Raw genomic sequence first — 21,659 nt, forward strand, 5'->3', positions numbered from 1 at the left:
AGAATGAGGTTGAGGTCAATAATGATGATGTGGAATTGATAATAGAAATGGACGAATCTGAATATGCCCAAGTTGAAATTGATTTAACCATGCAAAAGGTATCTAATATACTTGTCACTTTTTATATCTCCCTGTCATTCATATCATTAGATTTATTTTCTTACAAGTGAGAAAGGAGAGACAGAAGATGAGGGCTAAAAATGAACCTATTTCATTATTGAAGAGGAGGATACCTTCTGAAACAATCCTAAAGATAAAGATAAGCAAGAGTGAACCTGTTTCGTATGCTGAGAAGAAGAGCTCTTCTAGGAAGGACATGGTTTGGTGTTTGGATTAGCATGTATGGATATTGTATGGTAAATGGGAATTAGTATTTACTTTGACCTTTTTGTAAACATATCTTTTTGTTACAGGTTTTATAGTGTTTGGTTTAGCACGTTAATACTGTAAGGGTAAAGCGGACATTGGTATTTTTTATTCCTTTTTGGAACATCTATCTTTTTGTAATAGTTTTCCAATTCATTTCCAATAAGTTTTTTGGCAGAATTGGAACCTTGGTTCTAATTGTTATTACCCATTTGTGTAGTTATGTTGGTATTTTGGTCATAGTACATTGTCTTTTTGGGATGTTAATGTTGACTAATGATAGAATATCACTTACTATTACCTTTGGTTGAAAGTACATTGTATTTTTAAGTTCATTGAAGTTGGAATGTTGTTAATTACAGTTGATATTATCTTGCTTGTTGTTAATTTCATTTATATTGTAAAGTACAATGACATATAAGTTCATTGACATATGAAAGTACATTGATATAGAGTATCATTAGTATTGAAATAGGGAAAAATGTGAAAATAATAACCATTATATTCGTTAGGAAATGCACTATTACATGTCCTGAATTATATCTCAAAACACTAAATGACACTACTACCCTTACCCTTACACCTAAAAAAACTACATAAACACCAAAAGAAGCACCATCCACCACCATTCCTAAAACACTAATGCTCGCATCTTCAACCTATCTGAAATAGGGAAAATGTGAAAACAATAACCATTATATTCCTTAGGAAATGCACTATTACATGTCCTGAATTACATCTCAAAACACTAAATGACACTACTACCCTTACCCTTACACCTAAAAAAACTACATAAACACCAAAAAAAAAGCACCATCCACCACCATTCCTAAAACACTAATGCTCGCATCTTCAACCTATCTGAACCATAACATTGTGAACCATGAAAAACAATAAAATCACCATCACTAAAAGAAACACCATCATGATCATCACCACCTTCAAAAGTTTCAACATTATTTTCTAACATTCTTTAGCTTCATTTACTTGTTCCAACTCAACATACAACTTCCACATGGTTTCCTTTTAGTGATTTTTTGGAAGTGGTGGATCAGTCCATAAGAAAAAATCACATTTTTTTGTTCTACACATTGTGAAAAAGGATATGTCTTAGTTCTTATTTCAATAAAAAACTTTCACAAAAATCACATAACTTTTACCTAATAGTTTGGACGCCCTCAAAATTTTTTATGTGGAATTTCAACTCTTATGGAGATCGAGAAAGTGGCATGTTCAAGACAATCACACATAAGGTATTCAAACCACCGATTCCTTGAGGCTGATGCCCTATAGTACCCATAACTTGAAAAAGATACCATGGTTTAGTAGTGGAAGAGAAGGAAACAAGAACATGAGCTACTAGTTGAAGATGCTAAATCTCTGATGTTCACTAATAGTATTTGAAAGCTTAATGACTTGCTGAAACTGGATGATAGTGCTAAACCCATTAACCATACACACAAAAATGGCCACAATGAATAAAAAATAAAATGTAGGGCTTTCCCCAATTAAGTGTGTAAAAGTTGTGGGTTTTATGATATTTTTCATTTATAAAATATATATTTTATGTATTTTTTAACACCTAATAAAATACATTTGTATATTTATAAAATCGGTTTTAATATGTATAAAAATGTATTTATGCATTAAAAATGCTTTTTAAGTATAAATATGTATATATTTGTAAAAATATGTTATATGTACATAAATACATAAAATATATTTTTATACAAATGAATACAATAAAAAGACTTATAAAATAAACACATTTTCAGTATATATATATATATATATATATATATATATATATATATATATATATATATATATATATATATAACACTTAATAAAATACATTTGTATATTTACAAAACTAGTTTTAGTATGTATAAAAATTATTTATACATTAAAAATGCTCTTAAGTATAAATATGTATATATTCTTAAAAATATGTTATATCTATATAAATACATAAAATATATTTTTATACAAATGAATACAACAAAAAGACTTATAAAATAAGCACATTATACATATATATTGTGACAACCCGAAATTTCCATTCTATACAAACCATATCAAGTCAGTTGAAGATTAGAACAGTTACAGAGAATTTCCAGACTTTTGGGTATAAGTTTGAGTATTTCAAGATGTACACTTAAGGAGATATCAGGAGAGTGGATGCACTAGGGTTTTGTGCAACACTGTTATTTCAAAACCCTATGATATTAGAGTTCATTTCGTGAATAAAATGTTTTCTGCCAAAAATCCCAGGACTGTATATAGGATTCTAAACCATATTTATTCATTAGTTACATTTCCAACTAGAGAAAAGCTGAATTCTCTCTCAAGGATCTTCGGACTTTCGTTCCGGAAAGTGAGTACTTCTATCTAGTGTTGTTTTAAAGCTTCTTATATGCTTAATACACTAGAAATCATAGGAAAACACTAAGATCTGAGAGTTTACCGCCCAAGAACACCTTGGGGAGTAAACTCTTTTATAAGGGCCAAAGTGTGCCCAATGTCCCTCCAAGCCTTGGAACTCAACCTAGAAACTACCATGACATGTTTAGACCACAAAATCATTAAGAAACAAAGGCTAGAAGTGAGTTTACGGCCAAGGATGTTCTTCGGCCGTGAACTCCATATTTAGGTGCCAAAACACCCTAAAAGCCTTCCTTAAGCCGAGAGACTAGTTTAGACATGTACCCTAATGAGTTTCCAGGGTCGTGAACTCCAAACAATAGGGCCAATTGATGTTATAACCTCTTCTAAAGCCTTGTACAATAGCCTAGTTTAGTTCCTAGTTAAATTAGGGACTTGAAAACACCACAAACACCCCATCCAAGGGATATTACGGCCGTAATCTCCATGAGATTTGGTCCCAGGGCCGTAAACTCCTAAAAGGAGTTATTTAATGCCCTAAACTCTTCCATAGACCAAGCCATTAAGTAGAAATGCTTCTTAGGGTCTTGTAGAGCATAAAAACCAAATTGGTCACATAAGTATAAGCTTACGGCCGTAAACTCATGAGTTTACGACCGTAAACTCATTTAGTAGTGTCATTAGGGCCGTAAACTTCATGATGGAGTATTCCTTGAACCCTACACACAATAGCTTTCCTTACAAACACTTAGATGCAATCATATAGGCTAATAACACTTGATAAAGGTGTTTAGCATGTCCTAGGGTGTCTTGATTTATTTATTAGTTGTTTATAAACTAATTTGATACATATATGTGATATTATATGCTAACTAGGATCATAGAGTGTGTTCAAGACTTCACTTGACACCTGGCAGTCCTACCTCTTAAGTTCATCCGTATCACCCACAACAGGTGAGTTCATACCCCTTAATCAACCTTTTAAATGTTTTTAAATACTTTATGGGGGGATACAAGTAGAATCATGCTACTTATTATATCAATCACATGTGATTAATAAGCAGCATTCAAATGATTGGCTACTCATTAGCCGTTTTACCAAACAGTTTCCTTCAAATGTTTTTCATAAACACTTTATAGGTTTAAAACTACTTATTAAACTGAACATTTTACTCTATATGTTTCATTTCAAACTCATTTACAATTGTGTTTCAAACAAATGTTTCTTTATACTTAATCTGTTTTATCAAACCCATGCTTCCAACCCGTTTTATAGATTGACATCAAGTCGATCTTTTCTTAGATAATAATTATGTTCAAAGGTTTTACAAAACTTATTTTATGCTTTTATATTATCAATTGCATGCCTATATATGTATAGTTATATAAGAAATGTTGAAAGGACTTAGGAAGGCTATCCACCGTATTTCCTTTTCGCGCTTGAGATGTGGTCTGGTGGGATATCGGGTACCCGTCCGAAGGTCATTTAAATATTAGTTATATATCATGTATACATATATAGTCATAAAGGTTCTTCCAGTTCATTCAATACCCTTGGGTAGCAAGGGTATACATCCATGTTTATACGTACCAGTTACATTATTAGTAAGCTACCATATGGGTAGTTTAGGAAGATATTAGAACCATTACTGGAACGCGATATCATACAACGAGTCAGTTCATTCACGAGTCAATACTTGCTAGATAAAGAGAACATACATTACAGCTAGTACACACAGTACATTATTATACATGCTAGATAGAGAGAGAACATACATTACAGCTAGAACACGCAGAACATTACAGTACATTACTATACAATTACATGAGTACGTTTACCTGATTACTTTTACATGAGTACATTTACATAGATACGTTTACATAGAGACCCTGTTATAAGCATGCCTATATATGTATAGTTATATAAGCAATGTTTAAAGGACTTAGGAAGGCTATCCATCCTATTTCCTTTTCGCGCTTCAGATGTGGTCTGGTGGGATATCAGGTACCCGTCCGAAGGTCGTTTAAACATTAGTTATATATCATGTGTACATATATGGACATAATAGTTCCTTTCAGTCAGTTCAGTATCTTTGGGTAGCAAAGGCATACGTTCATATACTTTTACATGATTACGCTTACATGTGTAAGTATACATAAATACGTTTACATGAGTGCGCTTACATATACGTTAGTAGGACAGACATCACTAGGTGCTATAGCATGGAACGAGTTCAGGATCTAACTATACTGATGAATCACAACGCATTTGTGATAGTTATATCGGGTATACATGATCATAGTAATGTGGATATTCACGGCATGCATATATGCATGGGCGTGTAAAGGTCTCAAAATCCCTTTGACAGGGGAGCGTCTAGCCTGGGATCTAGCCATCACATTATACCTTATCCCTCAAATAAGGAAATAAGAGTACAGAAGTGGTTATTTATTACAAATACTACAATACTTAGAAGAATTACCCTAGACTTAAGGTAATTGGTACGGTTGTAGTTCGACACTACACCATAGTACTATTTCATTTTCCCATTACATTCACTTCGTGAACATTCACACGACGCACGGTAATGTAGAAACTATATTTTTGGTTAATGATAGTCGGAATTGGGAAAATACACTCTTACAAGAGCCACACACACGGACACTAGATGCCTTGGTAGAAGGATACAATTAGTAGGAAACATAGGGCTTCCTAGGATCATACAAAACATTTTTATACTTACAGTTCATATACATTTTCAATACTTACAATTCATATACATTTTCAATACTTACAATTCATATACATAAAAATACTTACATACAAATTAAGACACTAAAATACTTATGATCTCACCAGCTTTAAAGCTGATACTCTATTTCAAAATAACTTGTATCCTCTGGTCAACCATAGACATGTACCGATGCAAGGTTCAGAGAAGATGGTGCTCGTTCAAGACTCATCTTTCATTTTGTTTATACTTTAGTGTCTATTATAATTTGACAGAACACTTGTATTAAAATTATATTATTAATGCAATGGATGATGTTGTTGCTTGTTTACTACTTTTCATTGTTGTGATACTGTACATGACGTCCTCTGTCCCAGAACGTTTCCGCCGTTCTTAGTTTTGGGGTGTGGCATATATATATATATATATATATATATATATATATATATATATATATATATATATATATATATATATATACACACACACACACACACACACCATGTCAACATAATACAAAATGTTGAATATAATAATTCATGACATCAACAATATATTATTTGAGTTTATATTTTCTATAACGTCGTGATTTTTACCATAATTTTTATTATTATTATTTTTAACTCTCTTTTAGTAGAAAAACTAAAATGAAAGTCTTTTACACAATGTTTAAAAACAACCCAAAAGAAACTTATTATGTTTAATAAACCAAAATAATGAAGTGACCACATGACAAGTCCAAGTGGTATCAACTAAATAAAAATAAAAAACTACCCGATAAGAGTCACAATCTCACCAAACCACATACTTAAGCAACTTGTACCAATAATAGGTGTGGCAAATAACAACAAGAAACAAGTGTCAGTAACAACTTAGTGAGCTAACTAGTTATTCAATGTCAAAGTGAAACCATATAATTCCCACAACGGGTTAGTTATTCTAATTATCATTTACATACCAAGTTTCCAACTTCACAAAGTACATAGCACCATACACAAACATTATACACCACTTTAATCTTGCATTATATACTGTTCCTTGTTTAATCCAACCTTCTAATCACTTGTTCTCATTCCTCATTATAATTACTATTACTAATAGTTCATCACTATAATTACACACCTCACTCTTCATTGTTATTACTATTATTAATATCCATTGCATAATTACTATTAATAATAGTTCACTACTATAATTACACACCATCACTCTTCATTGTGATTACTATTATTAATTTCCACCGCATATCACATACTGGTCCTACATTGCTATAATCGCTATATTGAGTTTCTACATCACTTGACCCACAAGAATAACTAGTTTACTACTATTCGGACACTAGCCTGTCTGGCTGGACCGATGCATGGGGTAAGGGGTGACTCACACCCAAGATATGGTCATCCATTTCACTACGTTCTCTAATTCGACATTGCAAAGACAAGTATATCGTGATGTTGTTAAGGATTGTGTAATATCCCAAAACTGCTAAGTAAAAAATTTCATTTTCAAACAACCAAAGCCATTAATTCATTTGCTAAAAAAACAATCAAAGTATAAAGTATTCTCAAAACATCAGATATAATTCATAAAAATATAATGCGAAAAACTATGGGGGATGCAATATGTTTAGGCCGGTCCCTTCCTTTTAAAACCAAAAGAACCTAAAACAATAAACATAAAACCTTAATCATAAAGGTTAGTGACGTTTGTCACCCTAGACCTGTCAGTCTAACTGTAGCTAATAGTTTAGGTGCGGGATTGTCAATCCCCCGTATAGATCTATACACAAGTATCACGCTCTCCCTACAAGAGATTATAGTATATAATACAGGACTTTAACTGCATACTTGAAAGTACGTGAAGTTGAATGTCTCACAAAACTTAGTATCAAATAGATTTTACGTATGAAAAGTCCAATTATTCTTGTATATGAAAGTATTTCCTTGATATAGTACTTATAGTATGTAAAATCTCATGAATATCTAATAAACTATACCAATTATAGTTTTTCCAAATGTGTGATTCGTTTGTATGATAAACCCTAGTGTAGTGTCGACTTTGTATGTAAAGTATAACATTTGTAATAACATTATTTAGCATTTATACTCAAAATATAAATAAAGTGTTTGATATTTATATAACAACATGTTTCATTCCAAAAAGACAGTGTTATCATGATATGTTGTATGAGAATGTTTTCGTATGACAGTTATAAATAACATAATTTATTATCTAACAAAAGTATAGCAAAAGATTGATCTTTTTTCACACGAGGATAACCGTGTGTGTACTTGTATTCCCCCTCCCTTAAAAGTGTATAAAAGCATTTACAAAACGTAGTTATAGGGGTATGAACTCACTTGGTAGTAGTGAACAAGGCGAGACTAAATTCGAGCAGAACTTCGACTGGAGAAAGTTGAAGATCTCGGGAATCTAGGGAGCGTCGGGACTTGCGTCGTGAGCTAGTGGTAATACTGGGGCTTCAAGGTAATCTTAGAGGGACTCGAGAGGTGTTCGGTGGAGGAAATGGTAAGAGAATAGCAACCAAACCCGGAGCCCTAGCCTCCCTTTTATAGTGCTGGGGGCACTCACGAACGCAGAGCGTTCCCTATGGGAATGCAGGGTGTTCCCCTGAGTCGCCATGGCTTACGTACTCTTGATTCGACAGACGGATGGGACTGGCTTTGTGCCCCGAACGCAGTGCGTTCCCTCAGACCTTTTGTGCCTCGATCTTGTAAAATGCGTAACTTTCACGTACGAGCTCGGTTTTCGACGTTCTTTATATGCACGCGAAGGTGAGAATATACTCTACAACTCTCGTGTAGACTTCATCGGCTAATTTTTATTTATTTTTAATAATATATTTTTACAGGCCGGGACTAGAAAAGTCCATTAAAAATCCATAACTTCTTCATCCAACGTCCATTTTCGTCTGTCTTTTTACCGTTGTACTACTATTGACGAGATCTTTGATTCTCGTTTAGGTTGTGTCGGCTAAAAATCGCTCGATCTCTATCTCGAGTTTTTAGCTGTCTACCGCTATATCCGAAAGTTCGAAAAATCATAACTTCCTCATACGAAGTCAGATTTGGGCGTTCCTTTTATGTATGTTCACGGTTTAATGATATCTATGACTTTCATTTAGATACTTAAGGTTAAAAAGTATTTTATTAAAACATCGTGTTTTACGTTTAACCGTATTGACGGTTTTGCTGTGAATCTTAGGTTGGTCAGAACTTCTTCGTTATAACTCGGATTTTAGTGTTCTTTATATTTCTGAAACCCTTGACACGATATCTATCATTCATGAAATCTAGTAGAGACTTTTGAACATTTTATTTCTGACGATAATTTCATTATATCAAAAGAGATTACATTTCTTGACTTTTTAGGTCATTACATTGATTCGAAATATTGGGTTGTCATATGTATGGTATGTGGTATTTTAAGAATCTCACTAAGCTTTGTGCTTACAGTTTTGTGTTTATGGTTTCATGTACTTCCGGTCGAAAGGGAAGGGCCCGACATGATGCCACAGTGTCCCCCAAAGTTTATTCTGTAATGGCTATTTATGATTTTTACTTTCATGTTTAAATAATATTTTCACCTTGAATGGTTTTGGGAACAAATTGTTGTATGGATTAATGTTTTAAAAATAAAAACTTTTCCATGAAGTTTTGGGACATTACATTCCGGATCATAAATCTCAAAAGAACTAAAAACTTGTTTTTTTATACGAAACAGTGGTTAAGATCACCGCCAATTTTAGAGAGAGATAGAGAGCATTATTTTTTCCTCAATATACAACTACAGAGGAGATGAGGATGACTCTATACAATTATATGTTAAGGACAGAGATTTAGGAGCGTGTGAGTATCTCTAGTCATGATACTTTTCCCGGTTTAGTGGAGTCCGCCAAAGATAGGAAGCAAGATCAGGTTTGTGCATCAGCAACAGTAGCCAAGAAGGCTATAGTGACTGACTTTCGATCAGGAGATCGAGAGGCTTGTGGATCTTGTAGAAGGTGTGGTCAGACTCATTGGTTAATTGGCGTGCGCCATCTTCTAGGTGTTTCTGATGCGGTCAGGAGGGTTACTACAACCAGGATTGTAGTCAGAGAGAGTCAAGAGTATGTGTCATTTGCAGTCAGCTAAACCATGTTAGTACGAATTATCCTCTGGTTGCGGATGGGATGGTTTTGGATCCTATACCTTTGGCTTCGTAGTTACCAGATGGACGGTGTGGGATAGCTAAAGTTCCCAGGGCTGGAGTTTGAGTTAGTAGTTCTTCAATGTGGTCGAGTGTAGTGTTCATTGGTGTCGTCAGTTCCTTTCCATTCTATGATTTCGTTGTTTCAATTGTACTTTTGAGTGATCTGTCAAATGGTAATGTCTTAAATAACTATGGTTCTATTTTGAATGATTATGTATGGTTGGATTGTTGTTGTTGTGGGGTTGTAGATGTGTAATGGAAATCTTTTATTTTTTTCGTTATGGGTTGTAGTCATATGTTTAAGCTCCAGAGTTTTTTTTTTAGGATTTTGATTCCCTGATACTTGGTGATGTCAAGTGTGGTTGTTAGGAACCATGTGGTGAATTTATTCGATTAGCTTGGAGATTCGAATAGTTGTGAAGTCCTCAACATTTACCAATTCCAAGTGGGGGAGAATCACCTTGTAAGATGGAAATATTTTTGAGTGCAGGTCATTCCAGAGTTCCATATTAAGGGATGGGAGTACAGCTAGTTGGGAATGTTGTCCGAATTGGAACTTATGCAAGAAATGTTGTTCAACAGTCAGTTGTGATTAGGGAAGTATATGTTGAGCATTCAAGGTTATCCCGACTGAAAAGTTGATGCTACGGTAGCAGCCCAAGATTGGGTTAAGGATTAGGCTCAGGTCGAGGGTTATGTAAGGAACTATCTACATGTTCTTGTTTGATGAAGACTTTGGAGTTTGAAGCATGATCCGAACACCTGATAGGGTCTAGTAGACTATGGGTCTGTCTCGTGTCAACATTGTTTGCTATCTTTGTAGTTTTATTGGGAAGACCATGTGGGAAGCCCATAGCAGGTGCAAGAGTGATTGTAAGAATACGATTTTGGTCCGTAGCATTCACATTGGTTGAAATACACTCGATAGTTGAAATAGGTCGGAGTGATTGTAAGATTATATGAGGACCACAACATTCGCATAGTTGAAATAGGTCATTGTAGGAGTGATGTAAGACTACGATTTGGCCCGTAACATTCACTTGGGTTGAAGCATGCCTATTATTGTTTGTTAGTTTGTTTGTTATTAGGCATCCCTTGTTAGAAATAAGGGTTGTTAGAGTCGTGTTAATGTATAGGCTAGGTTAGCCTTTGTCTGTCAGGCTACTGTTTAGAAATTTAGCTTTTATGTTTGTGTGTGAGGTTGCCGGTTTCAAAGGTTGGTCGTGGATTCCATTCTTCAGTTACCAGTGGGACGATGTAAGGTCGAGAAGGCCTTGGTTGAAGTACATTTATGAATTTCTGGTCAGCATGGTCAATACATGAGAGTGACCTTGTCTGCCTGAAATTCAGGCATGATATTGGAATCTTCAGGTTATGGGTGAAGAATTCTACTCTTCTCGATGTCGGTTAGTCGTGATGTGTTGGTGTTCGTTTCTTCATCGGGTCTTGTATTTCTCGTAAAGCATTGAAACGGATTTTGTGTTAGAAGTAAGTGTTCAATTTAGAGCATTGTTCTGGTGCGATAGTGAAAGTGATTTTGACCTTTGGGAGTTCTCGCTCGAGTTTGGCTTCTGTAACTAGTCTTGGTGAACTTTGTGTTTTTATTCGCCGATTTGGGCTTGCAGTATAGCACTAGCTTGTTCCAAAGGGAGTAGACTTGGAAACCCGACAAGGGGGTTTGAAGGGTGTTTTAAGAGTAATTTGTAAGGATAGATTTCGAGGATGAGATATGATTTAAGTGGGGGAGAGTTACAACATGTGTTTCTTAGAACAGATCAGTTGAAGGCCTTATCTTTAAGGTTAGGTCATCTCCCTTAGCCCCTACCCTCTTATATTGTAACCCTATCTTTTCTTCTTGCTTTTGAGCTCTTTTTGGTGTTTTGGTTATTTGAAAGTTGAATGAAGACTTTGTTTAGCAAAGGCTCAACTACATCTTGTCTCCATCTCTTGGTGCAACTTCTAGACTTAGGTAAGTCTCCAAGTTCCCACCTTTATGGTTTATCCTTGTAGATCTAGACTTTTGAGCTCAGTTCATTCAAGTTAGGTTGATATGAATGGTTAGTTTTGATAAATTTGGCAGCTTTATCACTTCTTGAGGTCCCTAGGTCGTCACATGTTTCAAATCGAGACTTGCATGCTAATTGGTTCCATGCATGGAGTCTTGACCCCATTTTCTTACCCTATTTGACTTAGTTTTGAGAGAGACATGCATTGGACATGCATGTCCATAAAGTAAGTATTTTTTACATTTCATTTGTGGGAAGGCTTTTGGAAAATTGGATCAAATGACTTAATGGATTAAGTTCTTATTAAGAAAAAAATTGTTTCTGCCAATGATCACGGCGTGGCCAAGGCGTGGTGGAGACAAGCTTCATGATTACGTTGTCCTGACATTCCCACGATGTGGCCAAGGAGGGCCCACGACGTGACGATGTCTACATGTCGTTTATTTTGTCCTCTTATGTTCACAACATGGCAAAGAGGTCCCCACAACATGGTGGCCGTTAACTTCCGTTGACCGTTGACTTTTGACCAGTTTGACTTTATGTCAAATTTGGATGATTTGGATTTGTTATTGAGTATTTTCCACAACATATTTTTCAGTTGCTTTGGTCTTTCAGATCTCATCCCAAGAACAGGTACTTTCCTCTCCTAATGCAAGTCGGGATTGAAAAAAAGGAATGGACTTCTACACCTTTATTTTTAACTTCATTACAATCGCCATTATCTTCTTCAGAAGGATATAAATTACTTAGAAACTCATCATCAGTGGTCTTTTTCAAAGGTCTTTTGTTATGTACAATAACTTTATCTTCAAGACCTTTAGTGGGAGGGGTTCCATTAGTAGGAGGGTTACTTTCAGTAGCATGGGCACCTTCATTGGTATGGGCTCCTTCATTTGTAGCCACACCTTCATCTTCAATGCCACTTTCATCATCACTAACAACTTGATTCATTTCATCATCCCACCATTCCTCCATACCATTCCCAATATGATCAACATAAATTGAAATTTCCTGATATTCATACTCGGTATCTATAAAATCGGTATAGTCCAAATCATATTATATGAAATGAATGCCTAGATAATGTCGTGTTAGGGATGCAATAGTAAAGATTTTGAACCTTTCCTGAATGGTTCTTTTAATCGATGTGACTACAGAGGATATGATTCTTACTAACATACACACAAGGATGTCGAAAAATTACACCATTATAGTGTAGATGGAGTCTCATATACATAGCTTCTTGATCTTTCACAGTCATGAAAAAGTTAAAAAAAAAACAAAAAAAAAAAGAAAAAAAAAAAACAAACAAACAAACAAACCAACCAAAGAGTAGAATACCTTAGAACGTACATGAAGGCTCTCAACAGTGGCTAAGATGGTTAGAAACCCTTGGTCGTCTTCTTTATTGTGAATATACTTCCAAGTTTTATAGGAATAGTCCACTAAGCAAAAGATATAAACACTTTGTTCGTGCGAACTTTCGCACGTAGAATATATGATCTAGACATTTTTTACTTAGACTTGGAGTCAAAGTACATCATCTAGATAATTTGTTTGGAATGTCTGGCAAGGGTAACAAATATTTTTTGACTTTGGGGTCCATATAGACCAAAAAAAACTTAAATAAAATTTTAAAACCAAACATTAAACGTTGTTAGGTTTCTATGACATTTTCCCAATAATTTTCCAATAAAAGTTATTTGTTTTTATTCGGTAAAATAGTTTTGATATTATTATTTAATATATTATATTTTTAAAAATTTTGAGAATATCAATTGATAAATCAAACATTGTTTGATACATTTTAAATATATAATAAATGTAGTATGTTTATGAGTTTCTTTTGCTTTATAGGTTTAAATAGGTATTAAATACTAATGGAGTTTGGTGAACTCTAATCCCATTTTACATACTTGACTCTATATATTCTATATATATATATATGTGCGTAATTCTATGCATTTCCATATACAAATAGTGCAAGAAATCTACTTGAATCTATTGTTACAAAATGGAGTTGGATAGTATTCTTGATGTTCTTGACAAGAAAATCATTTTAGTCACGGGTGCTACTGGTTTCCTCGCAAAAAGTAAAGTCTTGACTCTCTCTTTAACATTGCTATATATGTCTTACACAACGTCAAAAATGACTTCATGTCTATGTTCATAATATTAACATAGTATTACAAAGCATGTAATTTCAGTCCCTGTGATTATTATTATTATTTTTGTACTACTTTACTTGGCAATTTTATTCATTGTGATTTTTTTTGGTCCTATTTCTTTATTTGGCAGTTTCATTCCCTCCACTTTTAGATGATTTAACTAAGTATTAAAATGTTACTTTGATCACCTCTGCTTAAACTTTATAATATGTCATTTTCATGATTCTATTTTCTAAATTTTCGTATTTTATCACATGTATATAGTATATAAAATCTAGTTTTTCTTAATAACTTTTGTTTGTTAACTTATAAAAAGAAAACATTTTATGTGCTTACTTTTATTTATGCGTCGATATAAATTCAATATGCTCAACATTTCAATGTAAATTTGAAATTTTATTACTTCCTTTTTTATATACGTGTAAGTTTGTGGACGTTTTGATTTTTTTTTTTTTTCCGTTTTCATACTTATTTTTATGTCTGCTTCATCGCTTTCTACGTATAATTGGGGTGACATATAATACGTTTTAAATATTTGAACATCCGTTCGTTAACTTAAAAAGAATAATCTCACTTGCTTATTTTTATGTGTGTGTGGATATAAAATCGAGTTTCTTTATGTTTTTGACGTAGATTTTATGTACGTTTTCGTTCTTATTTTTGTGTACATTTCACAACATAAACTTAAGTAAGTTAGTGGTACCAACTTCCGCGGATGTTTCTACCCATACTTTCCACCATTCAACTTTGTGAAATGGTATTTTCCATCCCTCTATTTTGTAAAATATCACTTTTAGTCTCTTGACTTACAACTTTCTAAAATGTCAATTCCACCCCTCAATTTTCTAAGGTTTCATGTTTAACCTCCGTAGTTTATATAATATGATTTTCGTATGGTTGTCACTCCACAACTCTATCAAATGTCACTTTGACCCATCGACTTTGAACTTCGTAAAATGACACTTTCTTCCCTTCGACTTTCTAAACTTTCGTGTCCACCCCATCCACCAATAGTTTTCTTAGTTATATCGACATTGTATATTTATCTATCAACAAGTGCAATGGTATCTAACTTTTATCAATATAATCATTAAAATTCAATTTATAAAACATATTGGCGTCTCCAAAACATGTGGTGGGAAAATACTAGTTTCATATAAATTAAGTAGTTATTGTCTACGTCATGAAACACCCATTCGATTTAATCGTCTCATGAAGTGCTCTTCTATGTTCTGTATTAGTAATTAACCATTGTATATGTATATCAAATATGGATATGTTATATGCATCATTGTAGTTTTTGTGGAGAAGATACTTAGAGTTCAACCAAATGTGAAGAAGCTATATCTTCTTGTCAGAGCAACAGATAGCATGTCTGCCTTACGACGCTTCCAAACTGAGGTATCGTTCATCTCATTACACATTTATTTATAAGCTAACATTTATGTTCATTTGTAATTCCTCTCAAGAACCAATAAGACACTTATACATCATAGGCAGTAGAAAAGGATTTGTTTAAAGTCCTGAAAGAGAAGTACCATACAAACCTACAAAACTTTCTCTCTGAAAAGGTAATTCTTGTTCCGGGGGACATAACATGTGAGAACTTAGGAGTAAAAGACTCATGTCTGAAAGAGGATATGTGGGGAGATGTTGAAGTTGTTGTTAATACAGCTGCATCCACAAACTTTTTCGAAAGGTACAAACTATCATACATTTGACTTCATCTACCATTATTTCACTTCAACTAATTATACATATTTGGATTGTTGAAGATACGATGTTGCCCTAGCTCTTAACACATTTGGCGCTAAATTCGTTTTGGACTTTGCTAAGAAATGTATAAACATAAAGTTGTTGCTTCATGTGTCCACAGGTGCGTCAGACATAACTTCCAAATTATTTTTGAAAACAACTCTTTATGTATTGTTTTACCGTGGTTGTCGTATGATGTTTGGTATGTATCTTCAAACAACATTATATTTGGTTTTAATTTTGATTTCCTTTTCATTGAATTAATAAATGTAACAAAATTTATAACTTAAGTCTATCTCATAAAATATTTTCTATGAAGCAAAATTATGAATGTATGTTTAATTTTGTGTCTACCATAATTTTCTATTGTAATTTAATTATAAAACATATTAAAATAAATAATAAGCAGATTTAACGTCAACCATTTATTTATAAAAACTCGTTTAATTTGACCGGTCAAATGGGTCAAATAATTGCAAAGTCTATCTAATAAATATTAAAAAGTTAAAGCAATGTTTAATAATTTTCAAATTTCAAGATATCAATCTTATATTGGAATCACAAAGTAGACAATAGCTTCTTAATTGATATGAGACGATTAAATCAACTTAATTGATAGTAGATAGACGATTAAATCAACGTATTCGCGTCTCCGAAACATGTGGTGGGAAAATACTAGTTTCATAAATATTAAAAAGTTAAAGCAATGTTTAATCAATTTTATGAGTTTCTTTTCTTTGTTTCATTTTCTTTTTAAGTTTAAAAATGTTCATAGTTATTATTTATCCTAATAAATAAAGATAATTTTGCTAAATGTCAATTTCTTATTGAATTTGACACATATCATTTTCTTAGAATTTTAAAATTATTTTTTTCTATTTGTCATTTTTGTATTTTTTTTTTCATTTTTATTAATTAATCAAATACAATAAGAATTTTAAAATTATTTTTTTCACCTCATAGTAATTAATGTGAATTAATGTATATAGTATTGAATTCTTATTTCTATTAATATATTAATGAATTGTATTTATGAATTTATATTAATTAGTTTTATTAGTATAGATTAATTAAGACAAATTGCATAAATGGTCCTTGTGGTTTACTTTAAAAAATACTTAATTTTACATGTTCATATTCAACATGATTATTTACAACATGATAATAATTTTTTATTAGTATAGATTGAATTACTTATTCTTCATTTCATTTATATTTATTTCAATAATTTATTTTGAAAAATATTTAATGTCTACATCTTATATTTAACTTTTTTAATAAACTTGTGTAATACACGGGTCTCACACCTAGTTAACGAATAAAAAATAATATATTTAAGATGTGTCCATCAGTTCTTCTCGTGTTTATTTTATTCTTCATATCAACTAATCTTTGAATCTTGATTTACAAATAATATCGGAAGCAAATAGTTTTAAAAATACAAAAGTTTAAAATTGTCATGATCCGTAAAACTTAATTAACTGCAATTTCCATATATTGGAATTGACAACTTCACTAACTCTCTATTTCAGAAAATTTAAGTTTTTTTTCTTCTAAATATCCTAATGATGCATATTCAGCCTATGTCTCTGGTGAGAAGCCAGGGATAATACTTGAAACTACGAGCTACCTGGGAGAGATGATTGATATCAAACATGAGAAAAGGATCATCGAAGATAGACTAAAAGAGCTTGAATATCACAATGCTAACGAACAAGTAGTTAAAATGGCCATGAAAGATTTCGGTAGGCAAAGGTAATCAACTACTTTTGATTTTGCCATCAACTGGGTTGCGACACAGCTCGTTTACCCGTTATGTCTATGTAAAACGTTCTTTAACATTGCTTAAAAATATGTTTATTGTAACAAAATGTTTTTAATCTAAGTAAAGATAATGATTCATCCACTTGAAAAAAGCTGATTTGAGTTTTATACCTCTCATTTTATTAAAAGAGAAAATCAAGTATAAAATTTAAACCACATTATTGTTAATTAAAAACATAAGTGGAAACATTACTTTGCTATATATTATATACATATTAAATTTCGATTTCGATCCAGGGCGAATCATTATGGATGGCCAAATACATATGTTTTTACCAAGGCATTAGGGGAAATGGTTCTTCAACATTGTAAAGGAGACATTCCTTTGGTTATTTTTCGTCCAACCATCATCACTAGTACCTACAAAGAACCCTTCCCCGGGTGGATCGAAGGCATTAGGTAACTGATTCCTTGTTTTTGTCTAACAAGCAGATGGTTTATGATAGGAAGTTTGATATATCCTAGAAAAAACATAATTTTTATTTATAAAAATCACAGGACCATCGATAACTTTATTGTTGGCTATGGCAAAGACAGGTTAAGGTTTGTCCCTTCAGATCCTGAATGCGTGTTTGATGTGGTGAGTTTTCTGGAGAATTTTATCTCAATTTAACTTTCATCTTGAAAACATTTTGCTTAAATTATACTAATAATGTAAACGTTGGTAGTTACCGGCTGACATGGTGGTGAATGCTATGATCGCTGCAATCGTGGCTAATGTAGATCAAACTTCTTCTGTAACAATTTATCATGTTGGATCTTCGGTGTCAAACCCTATGACAAGCACCATGATACAAAAATATATCTACATGTATTTTACTCAACATCCATGGACAAACAAGAATGGGAAACCAGTCATAGTTAGCAAGCTTAGAACGTTGAAATCAATGGCTAGCTTCCAAAGATACATCACTCTTCGTTTCATGCTTCCCCTACAGGTTTCTCTCAATTAACTTCTCTTTCTCTAACTTTTTTCTCACTTCAAATTTTCTTATTTTTGTATGTTAATAAAGTAAATTTCAATCGTAGGTACTTAAAGTTGTGAACGTAATACTTTGCCAAGCGTTTGCTGGTACATGCAAGAATATTGAACGAAAGATCAACTTTGTACTTTGGCTAGTGAAGCTTTACCAACCATATTTGTTCTCGAAAAGTTTGTAAGCATTATTAGTTCACTTCTTAATGAAAAATCTATTAATCTTTCCACCTTTTTAGGGGTTACGAATTGAACTCATTAATTTTGTTATAGGTACACCTTTTTAGGGGTTACGAATTGAACTCATTAACTTTGCTATAGGTACGATGATATAAATACCGAAAAGTTGCGTAACATGGTTAGGGAGAATAAACAAGATGATGTATTCTTCAACTTCGACCCAAAGATAATTGATTGGGAAGACTACTTCTTGCATACACACATTCCTGGAGTGGTAAGATATGAGTTCAAATGATCAAGATCTCACATAGACGGGTATAGATCATGTATTTCCAATCTTTTTTCAGTTACACTAATAATTATGGCTTGTATCAATAAACATTGTATCAATTCGATCAAGATGAACAACTTAAATTGAGTTGGTTGATGCATAAAAGTATTCTCGCATTCTATAAGTGTTGTTTGATACTAATTTTATCAGTATCACCAAAATATTTAATGACACATGAAATAGAATAAAAATAATAATAATCGGAAGGGTTTCCTGCGTTTGAGTGGTGTGGAAGGTGTTTGTTTTGTGTGTTTGTTCATGTGTTTCATATATTGTTGTTATCTGAAGTACATTGCATGAATTGTTATTACGTATATTGGGATTTGAAAATTCTGAAAAATTAGATATGTAAGGATGCATTTATATGGTGTGCACGTACATTGTACATTGGAGCTCAAAAAGAAATCAATATCTTATTATGGACACACCAATCTACAACACCAATAGTTAGACTTACTTTTTAGATGAATGATGATAAATTATTACCTTATTATTACTAACTTTATCAATATTATTAATTTTAAGTTTATTTTTTATTAAGATAAAAAAAACAACAATAATATTGTTTTTATAATATAAATAATATTATAAAAAATAAAATTCTAGATAAATTATTATCATTTTTTATTAAATTAGTAAAACATCTTTCTATTTGTTTTCTACATAAATATTAGTCATAAACGAAATAATAAAATTTATATTTTTTTTGTTAGTTATATGCAACTTTAGTTATTAATTATTTTTTCTCGTGTAACATAAACCACAAATAAACTAATTTTAATTTGGATAATTGAATTGTTTAGTTTAAATAAACAAAGTTAGCAACTAAATATAGATTTTAAATTTATTTTTATTAAAACATAAATTATTCAAAAATATAATCTTTTCCGTAAAACCTTTTAAGGATATAACATGTCTTTTAAGATTAAATAAATAAAGATAATAATCATTATTAATGTTTCTTTTAAATATATTTATAGTTGTAACTAATATTATTATCATTACTATTTTGTTAGTAAAGAAAAAAAAACGTTTCTTGCTAACAGAAATAAAAAAAGGAGTTTTTGTTTATTCTTTTATTTTTGTATTGCAATAAAAAAAAGTACTTTTATATTCTAAAATTAATAAAAAGAAAAATAGGAGAGAGAAAAAAACTTAATTTTTTTTGGAAAACAATATAATCAAAAGAATTTATCAATAAAAATAATTAGTTAATAATTATATAGTAGGTTAGTGTTTAGTAGAATGAGGTATAAAAAAATCCCTAAATTATCTTATACTCTAATCTTGTAAGTCACAAATTTAAAAAAAAAAATGCAAAAATAGTTCCTGTAGTTGTCAAAATTATGTAGTTGTGGTCCAAAAACGTTTAATGGTGTATCATTTGTCCAATTTTGAATATTTTATGTGGTTTTGGTCTCTATGGTTGAAATCTTGGTGTAGTTTTGGTTTAGACCTAACCTGAAATGACAGAAATGTCTTTCAATATTTTTTTTTTTTAATATTTATACTTATTTTCTTTTTTTTTTTCATTTAAAAAAAATCACTCACCCACCTTCCCAACCTCTCTCTCTCTCTCTCTCTCTCTCTCTCTCTCTCTCCGTTACTCATTTCACTTTCTAATTCTCACAAAAAGAGAATATCATCATCACCACCACCAGTCAACCAAGAAGAGTATCGTTAGAACTGTCACATCCTCATCGAAATCGTCATTTTTTAGATATCAACATCGCCACCACAACCACCTTGAATGCCACCACGGTCCACCACTACCTCCTTCAACAATCCTGATCTGTGTTCTAAAGCCACCGATCTGCATATTCTATCACCGAAAACCACCAGTTGCCCCCTCTACCGTCACCAGTGTTCATCCCCCCTTCTGTCATCTCCTAGTCTTACACTCTCACCCTTCATCCTTCATTCAAAACTCCAACCATCTGTACCCTCGTTGGCATCTATCGTACCTATAGATCGATGGTGTTGGCGAAACATATATATGGTAGAAGTAGTGGTGGTAGTGGCGAGCCAGATGCAACCCAACAAGCACGTTTTTCAGCAAGACATCGTAAATCGAAGAGGAAGGGTGCAACTTTTTCTAGATTTGTCTTGAAGAATATGATGATGAGATGAGGTGGGAGTTTGATGCACCCTAGCCGGAGAAAAAGAGCAGACGGCAGTGTGTGTAACATCCCCCTCTGGCACGTATCACAATATTGTCCGCTTTTGGCCACACGGCACGAGGACTTCCCAGGGGGTCACCCATCCTGGTACTACTCCCGCCCGAGCACGCTTAACTGCAGAGTTCTTATGGGATCTGCTGCCCTCGCGACTTTAAAACGCGTTGTGATAGGGAAGGTATCCACACCCCTTATAAGGAATTCTTAGTTCTCCTTCCCAACCGATGTGGGATCAGATCTAACCCACTTTCACCCCCCATTATAGGGTTCGACGTCCCCGTCGAACACATCGACCCGTGCCCTGGCTCTGATACCATTTGTAACATCCCCCTCTAGCACGTATCACAATATTGTCCGCTTTGGGGCACTTGGCACGAGGACTTCCCAGGGGGTCACCCATCCTGGTACTACTCCCGTCTGAGGGCAGCAGATCCCATAAGAACTCTGCAGTTAAGCGTGCTCGGGCGGGAGTAGTACCAGGATGGGTGACCCTCTAGGAAGTCCTCGTGCCGAGTGCCCCAAAGCGGACAATATTGTGATACGTGCC

The 21,659-nt window shown here is 33.1% G+C and overlaps 1 protein-coding gene and 1 pseudogene across 2 annotated transcripts; one reads left to right on the forward strand and one right to left on the reverse strand.

Annotated features, from left to right (window-relative positions):
- Positions 1-13,663: 13,663 nt before the first annotated feature.
- LOC111894133 (alcohol-forming fatty acyl-CoA reductase) lies at positions 13,664-19,040 on the forward strand. Of its 2 annotated transcripts, none has more exons than XM_023890218.2 (10): positions 13,664-13,794; positions 15,167-15,270; positions 15,366-15,568; positions 15,645-15,745; positions 17,205-17,379; positions 17,686-17,847; positions 17,947-18,028; positions 18,117-18,386; positions 18,478-18,605; positions 18,746-19,040. In XM_023890218.2, the coding sequence occupies exons 1-10, from the start codon at positions 13,716-13,718 to the stop codon at positions 18,897-18,899; spliced, it is 1,458 nt and encodes a 485-aa protein (XP_023745986.1). In that variant the 5' UTR covers positions 13,664-13,715; the 3' UTR covers positions 18,900-19,040. The 2 variants fall into 2 exon arrangements, with proteins under 2 accessions (XP_023745986.1, XP_042751491.1); XM_042895557.1 differs by having other exon boundaries at positions 18,698-18,829.
- Positions 19,041-21,161: 2,121 nt separating this feature from the next.
- LOC111894215 (5S ribosomal RNA) lies at positions 21,162-21,279 on the reverse strand (annotated as a pseudogene).
- Positions 21,280-21,659: the final 380 nt, after the last annotated feature.

This window comes from Lactuca sativa, chromosome 6, assembly GCF_002870075.4.
Source record: "Lactuca sativa cultivar Salinas chromosome 6, Lsat_Salinas_v11, whole genome shotgun sequence".
Classification (NCBI taxonomy): Eukaryota; Viridiplantae; Streptophyta; class Magnoliopsida; order Asterales; family Asteraceae; genus Lactuca; species Lactuca sativa.

Bases quoted from the DNA above. Each gene is read 5' to 3' on its own strand.
- LOC111894133 (XM_023890218.2), top strand. From the start codon at position 13,716: ATGGAGTTGGATAGTATTCTTGATGTTCTTGACAAGAAAATCATTTTA. The intron at 13,795-15,166 runs GTAAAGTCTTGA...GCATCATTGTAG, and splicing joins TACTGGTTTCCTCGCAAAAA to TTTTTGTGGAGAAGATACTT. The intron at 18,029-18,116 runs GTGAGTTTTCTG...AAACGTTGGTAG, and splicing joins CTGAATGCGTGTTTGATGTG to TTACCGGCTGACATGGTGGT.